The sequence below is a fragment of the Tetrao urogallus genome, assembly GCF_951394365.1.
Source record: "Tetrao urogallus genome assembly, chromosome: 1".
In the NCBI taxonomy this organism is placed as follows: Eukaryota; Metazoa; Chordata; class Aves; order Galliformes; family Phasianidae; genus Tetrao; species Tetrao urogallus.
Window position 1 is genome coordinate 167,015,628 of NC_136813.1, and position 13,662 is coordinate 167,029,289.

At 35.6% G+C, this 13,662-nt stretch overlaps 1 protein-coding gene across 2 annotated transcripts in view; it reads right to left on the reverse strand.

The window, feature by feature from the left end:
* Positions 1–13,662, reverse strand: part of DOCK4 (dedicator of cytokinesis 4) — a gene marked incomplete at both ends in the record, with an annotated part of 237,507 nt that overhangs the window by 97,471 nt on the left and 126,374 nt on the right. For both annotated transcript variants that reach the window (XM_079536116.1, XM_079536115.1), the window contains one exon: positions 6,379–6,504. In XM_079536116.1, coding sequence (XP_079392242.1) covers positions 6,379–6,504 — 126 coding nt within the window. The remainder of the gene's footprint in view (positions 1–6,378; positions 6,505–13,662) is intronic.

Sequence of the window (13,662 nt, forward strand, 5' to 3'; positions counted from 1 at the left end):
AAAACAATTCTGCATGTGCTGGAATTGCAGGAGCACTGGTAACTTTGGTAACAGTACTGCCTGTTTACTATTAGATTTAGTAAGTTTTGGCATTTAAAATGAAGGATAAGATGAAAAAAAAAACCATTCCTTTACTCAGTTACTTCAGTGTCCCTTTTCAACAGAGCACTATCTGCATTTTCAGCTTTATTGCAGAAACTCTCAATAAGCCCTAAAAAACATTCATCTGAAAAAAGCTGATGAAGCCAATGAAATGTCCTTGACACGAGAGATTCTCAAACTGCAAACTTTCAGATTTTACACATAATGTAGATCAAGCTTGCATGATTGCTCTTCCTTGCTCTCCCTTCTAACGAGATGTAAAATAAATTGATTTGAACAGCGGGGAAGATTTACAAGCTTGTTTAACAGAAAGCTTGGATCTGTTGATTTGGGGAGGAATTTAACTGAATTTTGAGAGATTATTGTCCAAGTGCTTCTTGAACTCCAACAGTCTCAGCGCCATGCCCACCGTCCTGGGCAGCCTGTTCCATGCCCACCACCCTCTGGTGTAGAACCGTTCCCTAACCCCCAGCTGCTCCTCCCCTGGCGAAGCTCCATGCTGTTCCCTCTGGCCCTGTCGCTGTCACACAGAGCAGAGCTCAGCGCTGCCCTCCTCTCCCTGTGAGGAGCTGCAGCTGCCATCAAGCCTCCCCTCTGCTCTCGTCTGAGCAAACCCAAGGACTTCAGCCACTCCTTCTTTGTATTGCCCTCAAGACTCTCCACCATCTTTGCTGTCCTCAGTGGACACACTCTAATTAGTTTTTCATCCTTCTTACATTGTGGGGCCCAAAACCGCACACAGTACTGCAGGTGAGGCATCTCCAGCATCATTTGGCCCTTGGGGCTGCCAGGGAGCTCACTGTTGACTCATATTTCAAGCGTTGTCAAACAGAACCCCCAGACCTCTTCTTGCAGGGCTGCTAGCCAGCCCTTCATTCCCCAAATTGTACATATCATAGAACCATTAGGGATGGAAAAGACCACTAAGATAATCTAATCCATCTGTCAGCCCCTTACCACCATGCCCTCTAAACCATGTCCCTCAGTAACACACCTACCCTTTCCTTGAAAACTGCCAGGGGTGGTGATTTTACCACTTTCCTGGGCAGCCTGTTCCAAAGCCTTACCAGGAAGAATTTTTTCCTAATATCCAATCCAAATATATGCATATACCTAGGATTGCTCTGTCACAGGTGTAAATCCTGGCACTTGTTAGATTTCATACAGAAATTGTAAATTGAGGGAAGTTCAATTAAATTCTGGCTTTTCTTCCCTTTCCATTCTCCTCTTCCATTTTTCTTTTGGTTACTAATGAATCAAAAAAGAAGAGAGACAATATGGGAAGGAGAAGGAAAACAATATAAAAATTCCCTGCACTTGACTATCCAGGTACAGAGTCATGTATTAGTACCTTTGTTTTCTGCAGTGACTCGAAAGATAAATAGAAAGGAAGATAATTCCTTTGGTAGAAAAGATCAAAGCTTCTAAAAAGTACTGAAATAGGATTTGGAAAGCAGAGCATATTCCCCACAGAGTACTACAATTTTGTGAAAGGTCAAAATTCAGGGTGTTTTACTTGACAATTGTGCTTAAATATATTTTGTGTAACTAATATATCCAGGCAATATTACTTTCAGTAATTAAAAATACATATTTCTGGATTCTTGGATATCAGAACAGCTAACAGTGGCAGGTGGAAATTTAGGCTGTTTGTACTCCACAGAGACTGATGAAGATTGGAAAAATTATACCACTCCTTATAGGAGAAAAACATGGAATGGTGTGAAACATATTTTTTTCTTCATAAAATCAACAAATCTTTACTAAGTCCAAGCCCAGTGACAGCTACACAGACACATGAAGAGAACAGATTCCATAGCTTTCTCTATATTTTTGCTCTCCAGATTCTTATTTTAAGCGATGACAGGAGGAATATGCTTCTAGTCAAAATCACATCATTGAAAAATCCATGTTAATCACATGGATAGCATTTTGTAAGATGATTTGTATAAAAAAAAAAAAGACAAATATTCTAGTTCCAGTTTCATTTTAAAAGCTATGAAAAAGAAAGGAAGAAAGAAAGAAAGGGAGAAAGAAAGAGAGAGAGAGAGTAAGAAAGAGAGAAAAATAGAGAGTATACTTGCACATGAAAAGAACAAATGATCTTTTAATAACCCAGATGAATGAGTAGTATGTTCAGCAGCTTTCAAAGACAATGAGATGTAACTGGACTGCTAAAGGACACCTAATGGACTTAAATGATTAAAAATAAAAGCAAAGCAGTGCATTTATGATGGTTAAAAAAAGGAGAAAAATAATTCCTAAATTAAGCATAATAAAGCTTATATAAAACTTGTAAGCACTGCAGCAACCTGGGCTGCTCACTCTACCTGCTAAATAAGCAGAAACTTTAAAAAGATAACACTGAGAAACAAAATGCAAATTCTGTGGTTTGACAAACATAAGAGAAGTCTGGAAGTATTAAATTCTGTTGCAGAAATTAATACTGCAGCTTCATGTGGATTCTTAATTGTGTCCTTTGCAAAGGGATATCAATACTAGAAGAGACCAAAAAAGACCAAAAAGTTCTGAGTGAAGGATTACTAGCAAAGAACATTCCAGTCTGGACTGAATAGCTCAGACAGCATTGTTTTAGACCACTTACACATACATACAGGGAAAATAATGGTTACTGCAATACCACTGTGCAGAATTGTCAATTCTTTAGCCTTTTCTAGTTTCAAAAGAGTTTAATAATTTGGATGAGTAGGAAGAAATATAAACTCTGATCTTAACTCAGAGGAAGTTGTGGTCAGATCTCAGCAATGGTAATGCCACTGGCTGAAATCCAAAGCTGAAAAAGAGTGTCTATAGATAATTGATATCTGTTTACAAAAATCTGTTCAGACATCAGTCAACAGGCCATTTGTTTATATTCTGGAGTATGCCTTATGGACTCTGAAATATATATAGCATTTCAACTCACATCTCTAGCTGTTTTAAATAAGAGTTCTTTTTTAGATTATGCATAAAGCAGCATAGAATAAATACACATAGGTAGAGTTTCAGGAAATAATGGTTCAATCTGACTAAATTTCTTAGTGAAGAAAGAACTCTACAGAAAGCCCTGAGATTATCTTGCTTTATCTGCTAATGCCTCACACTGAATAGATTCTGGCTTTGAGTGTACCAAGCAGCAAAACATGCTAACAGTAGTAGAATAAGGATTGTTAAGAAGACTGTAACTTAAAACCAAAACAGACGCAGTTCTAGTTTGATAAGCACAACAAAGAAAGACGTGCAGCTATACAATGCTTATCATGTGACAGCTCAGTCTGTTTACAACTGGCTGCCCTAGCAGAGAGTTCTGGCCCCTTCAGTAAATCCTCATTCAGATAAACAGCTGCACTAGGGTTTACCACCACACACTAATGAATGGGTTTCTTTAAAGAACTAGGTATTTTCTACAAAGAGGAAAAAGAGCCAATGCAAGCATGCATATATGTCAGAACACATGAGCATAATATCCAGCACTTAAGTTATGCAGTGTTGCAAAAGCTATGTGTTAAATTTGGAATCAGATTCTATATGAGGGCACTACATAAGAGAGCGAAAAAGCAGGTAAAATTTTATGTAGAAAGATGTGAAAGAGCTTTCACATTCCATCAATTCCTACATGTGTTAAAGTATTTCTCAAAAAGCTCAGTATGTTCATAAACATCAAAAGGAAAATTTTATATACTAAATTATTATATGGTTGTCTGTCCTTTCAGGAAATGTTAAGATAGAAATTCAGAGTATAAACACAGTTTTCCTTTGACGCAGTACAAAGCTTTCCAAGAATACCAGCTTACTCATCTGTCGACTGTCACACTTGGATGCTGGAAAGGACTGTGCTGGTTAAATCTAGAAAAATGCATGTTGATTAGGCTCCTAAGATAACATGTTCACTGCCTTTCCTTATTCTGCCAGCTAGAATAGAATGAATTACCTATTTAATAGCCTCCTTGAATCATATATGCCTTTTTCTACTGATCTACTTCATCTCCTAAAACTCTTGGATTTCATCATTAAAAAATTTCGTAAGTCCTGGAAAAAGCACTCTGTGGCATCACCCTGTCAGGCTCCAGTGACATAAAAAGTACTGCTCTACAAAAACATGCATTATTATTGTCATCAAAATTCTGGTATGGCATGTGTGCTGGTGCTAGTTATTTTCAGAAGCAAACCCTCTAAAGAGATAAGGGTTGATACAATGAAAAATGAAGGTCAGTTAGAGTTTAAATACATGAAAATAGGAGAGCAACTTAAAATCTGGCACCTTATAAAAGAAATACTACAGTTAAGCAGCATGTAGTATTTCTTATTAAATAATTCAAGAGAGTCTGGTTCAGAGTCTTAATCTAAGTGCTAATTAGACAGAGCAACACACTCAATTTCAACAAAAAAAGACCTAATTAGTGACCATTTCCAGTTTACAAAAAATGAAGTCCTTTAATTTATCTCTGAAAAAAAAAAAGACACTGGAGAGATACAAAATGAAAAGGGAGCTTTAAAAGAAAAAAGGATTTCAAAGGCTAGGCTCCAGCAGGCATTTCATCGCCTAGAGCACGCTGCCCTGCTTAGCCCTTGGAACTTGTCACTAGAAGAATAAGATGATTATTTTCCTCTAGGAGAAATTTCTTCTATGCCAGCAAACACAAACCAGAAGTTGTACATTTTCTGAACTGAGGTAAGCATATACTTGGACTAAGAAATCAGCACACCAAAGTTCATGATTATTTTTTTTTCAATAAGAAAGGGTCAAACTGAGCCTGTGCAATTCTTTGAGTTGCAGCAGCTCACTGTACAGTGCTTGGCTACAACATGCTTTTAGCAGTTCATGTTACTTCACAACTGGAAAATGAGAGCCATTATAGAATAAAGAAAATTTGATAACACAGAGCTGAAAGTCACTAAATCAGATGTAGATAATCAGTAAATTAAGAAAGGTTTCTTAATGGGAATTACAGCGCGCTCTGTAAAACTGCATTCAAAATTATCAGCCATAATATCTATAATATTCATTTGATTCAAATGAGAAATCCAACAGTAACACAATCTTAATAAGCATTAAGATTTCAAGTGAAGACTTTCATTTAACATATATATATAATCTACCTTTAAACTGAATAGCACCTAACTTACCCATTTTATTGTTCTAAATATTGTGGTGATTTCAGTAGAACAGTTTCATAATAATGCTGAAACTGCTTTATGAACTTGTGCTCTGTGCATATTTTAAGTGCATAGTAGTACTGATGAGGGATGCAGAAGGACAGATGTTTAACTGGCAGTAAGAGCAGAACAGTGAATTCTCAGCTGTCAAGTTTCAAGCTGAAGTTCAAGTGCCTGCCCACAGCTAAAGCTGAGTCTCATTACTGAGTTTTAATAGACTGTTAAGACTCCTCTGATTAGTGAAACAATGAAGCTTACATATTCTTGTCTCAGAACCAAGATTTATTTTCAATTTATGTATACAGGAATGAAAAGACATGTATTTACAAAGGAGAAAGTGGTTCCTATTAAGAATCAGCAAGTCCTGAAGATTATTTGTATCTGAGAGAGCCAAGGCATTGCATGCAAACTCTGAGCTGAAACAAAGATGTGAGATCCTCCCTACAATATTCCTCACTAACACCACAGCAACACAACAGTTGTGCCAAAGTAGGCTGCTCCTAAGTATGCTTTTCCCTTGAAGAGACACTGGCTAAAGATTTCATTTCTGGGAATGACCTATAGATTTTACCTACCTTACCACTATCTGTTTTCTCCCTATATTTGCTTGGTCACATTCATAGTGACATTCTCTCAACCTTCCTTAGCACCTGTTCAAGCACTAACATTGGTTATCATACGATCTAATGAAAATAAATCTCCACATCCCTTCTACTATCCATTTCCAGTATCTCCGTTTCCATCAGTTGAGGCATCAACTGGGTGAAATCAGAAGCTACACTGTGTCAGTGAAAATCTGTGAGTCCTTATTTAGAAGTTACCTGCTCCATGTTCTGCTGGTTGCCTCTTTATCTGTGTAGAGCTCAGCAATCTTGCATTCAGTCGTCTTCACTTCCAGAAAGCAAACTATTTCTGTATGCTCTTTTGACACTGACTTAGTAAGTATATAATACACAACCTGGGATGCAGTTTTCTTTTATTTACATCCAAAAAAAAGTCTCTGGAAAATTTAATAATTTTCAGAATTCTATATTTATTTGGAAAGCAAATGAGTACTCATTAATTCCTCACTAGTTCTTTCTCTTGCTCCTTAATGAAAATTTGTTCTTTTTAACTTACCAGGCATGATAATGTTGGAAAAACCTAGTTTCCTCGTTATGGATACTCCGTGGGTAAACATAGATGTATACTCTCTCCTAATTTGTTCTATGTCTCCATGAAGCAACTGAAGAGAAACTGCCAGACCTGAAAATCAAGAGAAAAACAAGGGAAAGTAAGACATTCAAACAGGCTGTGACTATCATTACCAAATTATTAGTAATGTGTAAGTAAACTACAATGACATATCAGCTCAAAATTGTTTCAATAGAGATGGATGGTGACTTGGATTGGAGAAAATTAAAGAAACATCAATTTAGAGAAACATCAATCAATAATATTTGCTATCATTTCATTTTTTCATTTACTTCAACCCAATGCTGCCTTCAGAGTTATGCAGGAAACAGTACAACCACAATGCTCCCTATCCCTTTGAAAAACATGAAAACATTTCATTACAGTGCATCACTTCACCTTATACAAGGTTATATAATATCAGAATATCCAATATCAGAAGAATAAAATTCCTAATAAACAAATCTAGCCTAATTTGCATTTGTCACATAGACTCAGTAATTTCATAATGACTGAGGTTGAAACTTTTCCTCAATATTAATCAGATTCAAACAGTCATGTTCTTTTGTTTGCTAGAAGACAGGCAAAATTCAAGGGTGGCCATATAATCACTTCCCAATATTTACTACTCAAGAATCTAGGAAGAATAACTTCACCTATCATATCTGCAGCGTGCAAAATCATTGCAGACAGAGCTAAAATTAGCAAAAACAACAGGAATGCCTTATGGTTATTTCAAAAGTAATCACAAAGACAAGTGTCAGGATACAGCTTGTAGAGATTAATCTTCCCTGACCTTCGACATTACTACAGCATATCACGTGTCAACAGACAGATCAAGGGGAAGATAAAACTCTTCACATACACTCAACAACTGAAGATAAAGAAGAATCTCAGTCAGGTCATAATTAAATTCAGATTAAGCTTAAGTAAATAGCATGCACACACAAACTGAACAACAAGGTCATCAGTCCTTCGGGCTTTGGCAGAAAATTTCCCTACAAGCATGTTATATTTAAATGAATGAATTTTACAATGGTTCTAAATTACAGCCTGAAAAATCAGCCTTTAGTATTGCTAATCCAGTCTCATGCATGTAAGAGACCAGAGATCTGATTAGCTTGACAATCTTTTTCCTCTTATTTTCATTTATGATACATTATTTTGGCACCTATGGAGAATGTGATGTTCTGACCAGACTTCCATTCTCTTAACATGAAAAACAACACACCTACACATCTCCAATTAAGCACATAAGTAGATCTTAGAAGGAAAAGCATTCACTGAAGCCTATTTTATTTTAAGGACTAAATTCAATACTATGAACATTAATCATCCCAGCAATGGTAATTTGTTCTGTGGTAACCACATAAATTTAGGAAATAGTAACAATTATTATCAGTGTAAGCCATAAAATAAACCATACAGCAGTCAGATTATAGTACAAGAGCTTTCTATGTCCTTTCCCTATTCGTAAGAGGTTGCAGAGGCAAAATCCAGACACTCTTAGAGTAGGTGGAAAGTTTTTCATTGCTGGAAGGAAAAAGCTAGGTTGGATCTGTTGGACAGTTAGAAATAGTGATACTTAGCCCACTGTCAATCTTGTTCCTTCTATATTTTGAGATGCTGTTATACATAAGTATGCATATTCATAACCCCTTGTGTGTATTCATACCCCCATATACCTCCACTTCACTGTTTCCTTGGAAACCTAAAGAAAAACATTTGTCACTGCCCCAGATCACATAAACAACAACAACATTAATCAGATACTGTACACTGGTGTTGTATAAGGTGACTGTGTTTTCTAAGATTTCACAGATTTCCATGAATAATTTTGTTTAGGTAAAACCCAAAATAAATATCAAAAGCTCATCAGTGGCAGATTAGTTTTAACTTGAGAAATATGCTGTCTGTCAAGAATTTGGTGTTCACCATCCCTGAATGTGTTTAAAAACCGTTCGGATGTGGTGCTCAGGGACACGATTTATCAGAGGGTTGTTAGAGTTAGGGTAGTATGGTTAGGTTGTGATTGGACTTGATGATCTTTAAGGTCTTTTCCAGATGATTTTTTATTCATTCATAAAATAGGTGTGGTTTGGGTTTTTATTAATTAATTAATTAATTGAATAATTAATATGTTTGTTTGTTTTTAATTTTGGTCTTTTCCAACCTGAGCAATTCTATGATTCTATGAATATGAAACACCTGCTCATGCGTGGGAAAAATAGTATTAGAACTCTGCTTTTCACAGTATTCATTATCCAAAAATGAAATTTGTCATCTGCTTATGTCTGAAGAACCTCTGAAGACCAAGGTTTCAAGTTAACAGCTGTATTACTGAGGACCTAGCTTCCAAATGAAAAGGGAATTGGCAAGAGCAGAAGAACTGATAAATCTTGTAAAGATGCTGAAGTCAGGAGAATAAATATCATAATCAATGAAATATGGATATTTAGCCCTGCTGAAAAAGACCTTGGGGTACCAATGGATGGGAAGCTGGACACGTACCAGCAATGTGCCCTCACAAAACAGAAAGCAAACTGTATTCTGGGCTGCATCAAAAGAAGCGTGGCCAGCAGGGCTGGGAAGGTTATCCTGCCCCTCTGCTCTGTGGTGGTGAGACGTCATTGGGAATACTGTGTCCAGATGTGGAGACTTCAGTACAGGAGAGATGAAAATAAATAATATGCTGTATATGAAAAGCCAGGAACTCATTACTCCTAACAGTATTTACAGCAGTCTAACTAAGGAGTCCAGTTACAATGATACTAAAATACTTAAAATTAAGTATTTGACCCTACAGTGACATAATTAAATACAAGCCTTCCAGCATTTACTCCATGGGCAGTACTTTCAAGTCTCAGGTGTCATTGTACATCTTTACTCTCCCGTGTTCCATTTCATTTGATTACAGAGAACCAATTCTATGCATAGTAGCTACATGTTATAGTTATCTATTACATAGGTTGCTCTGAAACTAATGCCTCCTCTTTATTTCCATAGAAACTATAACAGATACAAAGAGCACAGTGGCATGATTTGATAAAGAATATTCTCAGCTACACAACGCTCTTCTTCAACATAGTCACCATTATTTCCTATGCATTTTTGCCAGTAATGAACAAGAGCCTGCATGCCATGCTTACAAACATTTGCAGGAGCAGACTTGACCCACTGTCACCACTAGCTGCAAAGCACCACCCACTGTGTCACTGTGCTCACATCCACTCTTTGGTTTCCATAAACATTCAGCAAGTTTCAATGGATGTGAATGGATATAATTTTTTTCCATGCGGAGGCATTCAGTTAAACACCTTTGCTTTATAGACACACTCCCACATCAGCCACCATTCTGTCATTAACCTGCTGCTACCATCTGTCACACAGTATCACACAGCTGAACAAAGCTAAGCAAGAGCTGCAATAAAGTAGCTGTAATTTATTGTTTTGTCATTAGATAAATTATGTTAGGAGTCAAAACGAAGCTACAGGCAGGCCAAGACAAACCAGAGAGGTCCTGAGTACTGTCAGCTCAACACAAAAACTGGTCAGGTACGTGTAATAGCAACTCCATACTCATGGGTTTGTAAAGACGCCACTTGCCAACAGCAGCTACACACCCATCATAACTGAGGAAACATATGTCTGAAATAAAAGTCCTGAAAAAGGGAGATAAAATAATTCACATTTTATGAGCATCACTTAACATTTGACAAGTTTCCATGCTTATTACAAATCAGGCTACCTGATTATCAATTAGAGCTAACTAAGGTCATTTACATTATACAGACACAACATAGAGCCATTCAGATTTTATTAGGATGCACATTCAATTGAAGAAGCAATCTCTCAGACACAATGAAAAACAAAGAGAAATGAGGAGGAGCCAATTAGTTCGAAGACACCACCTTTCTCACCAAAATGTAACCAGAATTTTGTGCAATACTGTAATGGCCAGAAAGTCACTGAATTCAATTTGCAAGTAATTATAGCTATCTCTATGGAGAACAGAAAATGGAAGATAAGATTACTGCTCTGAGAAAGGAAGGTTTAATCAACAGTCAGCAATGAGACAGGGTCAAACAGGAATAGGCTTCCAATTTGGTCAGCATCTAATTTGGGGAGATGGAGAAGATACTCAAACAAAAGAAATGCAATGAAGGCATTAGAGATACTTTTTTTGTACGAGGTGATAGAAAGATTAATCATTAACTTTTCTCCTATGAAAAAATGAACTCCTTTTCTATCATATAACAAAATTAATACAATTCATTTTTCATTAATTCCATGCTGATGATGTATGTCAGCACTAATTTAATGGAGGAAATTAGGTGAGAAAGAACAATAAAATTATCAGCCAAATCTAAAGAGTTCAGTTTAAAAAAATATATGAATAAACATTATTAGACTATTCATGCAGGAACAGTTGTGCACGGACAAAGCAAAACAGAGAACTGTAAGATGCCACCATATAAGGCATCTGATGGTAGCTGATAGGATAATGGCAGCATTTAACAGCCCTAGAATCTCCTCAGAACTACAAATTTCCAATTTCTAGAAAATTTGGAGCTAAAAAATAAAATGAAAATGATGATCCAGTGTCTAAATGACTGGCATATTTTCTTTAATTAGACAAAACTTTAATCACCTTCAATTATATTTTAATGGTAATTAAAATTTATTGTGTTAGCTATCATTCTTTATTTCTTCTGCTTTTAAAATATTACTACAAAGCTTTGTGTGCTTCTGCTAACAGATTTGTTTTTACATCTTTTGAAAGCACAGAAGATTTCTCACAATTAACTCGTACCATAGACGATTTTTATCACTCAGATGATAGACAATACAGAAATCAAAAACTTGCTGAATAAGCATTCTGTATTTCTGTTAGGTATGTGATTTCAGCTTAAGACTGATTTTATACTGCATTATTGATTTCTGTATTTAGTAATGACAAAAGGCAACTGTTTATTATGCTTACATACTCATTTGCATTTGAGCTTCTGGGGGGAGGGGAAAGCATTTATATTCAGCTTCTATCTACTCGCAGCAAAGCATCCTAGATTACATTACGGAGAAAATGCCTAGCAGCTGCTCAGGAAGCCAGAAGAAAAGAAAAGAAAAAGAAAAAGAAAAAGAAAAAGAAAAAGAAAAAGAAAAAGAAAAAGAAAAAGAAAAAGAAAAAGAAAAAGAAAAAGAAAAAGAAAAAGAAAAAGAAAAAGAAAAAGAAAAAGAAAAAGAAAAAGAAAAAGAAAAAGAAAAAGAAAAAGAAAAAGAAAAAGAAAAAGAAAAAGAAAAAGAAAAAGAAAAAGAAAAAGAAAAAGAAAAAGAAAAAGAAAAAGAAAAAGAAAGAGAAAAAGAAAAAGAAAAAGGGAAGGGAAAAGAAAAATACCAACAAACAATAAAGTCAAAAGTCAGACAGAAAAGTATTCAGCAGTGTTTGTATTTTAAGAAAGACAATGAAATAAAGCATCTGTTCAAATTAAGCTGCGTAAGGGTGTTAAAAGCATTCAGAAAGCATACAGGTGTTCACATATTTGTTAGTATTTAAACTATCCAAATTACAACTGCAAAGATCAAATCAGTAGATTTCCGTATTATAATTGGAAAACAAAATTACTTATTAATTCAATGTAATTTAGGTAAAATAATTGTCTAAATCTCATGAAATTTGGTCACAGTAAAATCTTTGTAGTAAATCCCACAAATTACAGTCCGGGAGCAGACAGAAAAAGAGAGGCAAATTCAATCTCCACCAGCCTTGTTACAGTTACTCTGAATGAACAAAATAAATGCCTAATTAATTTAGATACTTGCATTCCAATTACATCTTGTTTCAAATAAAGAAACAGGCAACATTTAACTCAAACCTATGGAAAGTGTTAAAAACAAATCCTCACAACCAAAAAGCCCAGGTAATGTTAGTAATGAATTTGTAACTAAAACCACTGGAGGAGATAAAATCTTGTGTGTATGTTTCATTAATTTTATCATTTGAAGCTGTCTTAAGACTTGTTATTCTTTCAGTAGATAAGCATAAGGAAGTCGAAGATGGCATTTATTATTAACAAGCAGAAACAGCTTTTTGGAACAGCTTTTGGAGAAGTTTTGTCCAACAGTACAATTTGAATTTAATTTTTCTAAAGCACTCATCTTCAGCAAAGTCTGCAAGTCATAGTCATGCTGTGTGAATCACAGAATCACAGAATTGAAGGAGTTGGAAGGGACCTCAAGAGACTGTTGACTCCAATCCCCCTGTTAAAGCAAATTCCCTACATAGGTTGCACAAGTAGGCATCCAGATGGGTCTTGAATATCTCCATAGAAGGAGACTTCACAACCTCTCTGGGAAATCTGTTCCAGCACTCCGTCATCTCTCCTATAAAGAAATTCTTCCACAAGTTTGTATGGAACTTCCAGTGTTCAAGTTTTAGGCCTGCTCCTTGTCTTATTGCTATACATCACTGAGAAGAGCCTGGCCTCATCCATTTGCCTCCAATTTTCCCTTAGATAGTTAGAAAGGACATTTATTGATCTCTACACCAAAAAAATATCCTGAATCTGACTTATGTTTTCCTTTCGGTAAATCTAGAACCTTCAGAGACAACAAGACAAGCTCAGACTGCCATATAAACATACAAATTTATATCTGATCGATTTATGAGTTGACACCTTTAAGGATCAATATCTTTTCCCAAAACTACTGCAATTAACACTGTATGCTAGACTAGGAAACAGATATTGGTTACACTTCAATTTGGAAGAAGGGGTTTAATATTCAATTGCTGAACAGTGTCAGGCATTCTGTTAAAATGTACCTGAAAAAAGAAAAATCTGCAAATTTTTGTCTAAAAACTTTCATTAAAACTGGCTTTTCATTATTTCATAGCTGTTATTCAAGCCTAAATGAGCTTGAGGAACAACTTGAGTAAATTCTCTATTTAATCTTTCTACATTTAATCTTTCAGCTTTGGCATTTGTTTAGAACAAAATGGAATGCCTTAATTCATTATATACTTACGATGAAGCACATACAACTGCAGTTCTTATTTTAAATGTATTTCAAATATCAGCCTTCAATGACAACTAATTCTTAAACACATCACAACAGAATACGCAGTCTCCTTGTCGCAAAATGTAACAAAACATTAAAACTGGCAAATTAATAGATTGCCATAGAAGTAAAGTAATTAAATAAATATATTTGCTGTGAAATATTAGCTATGTA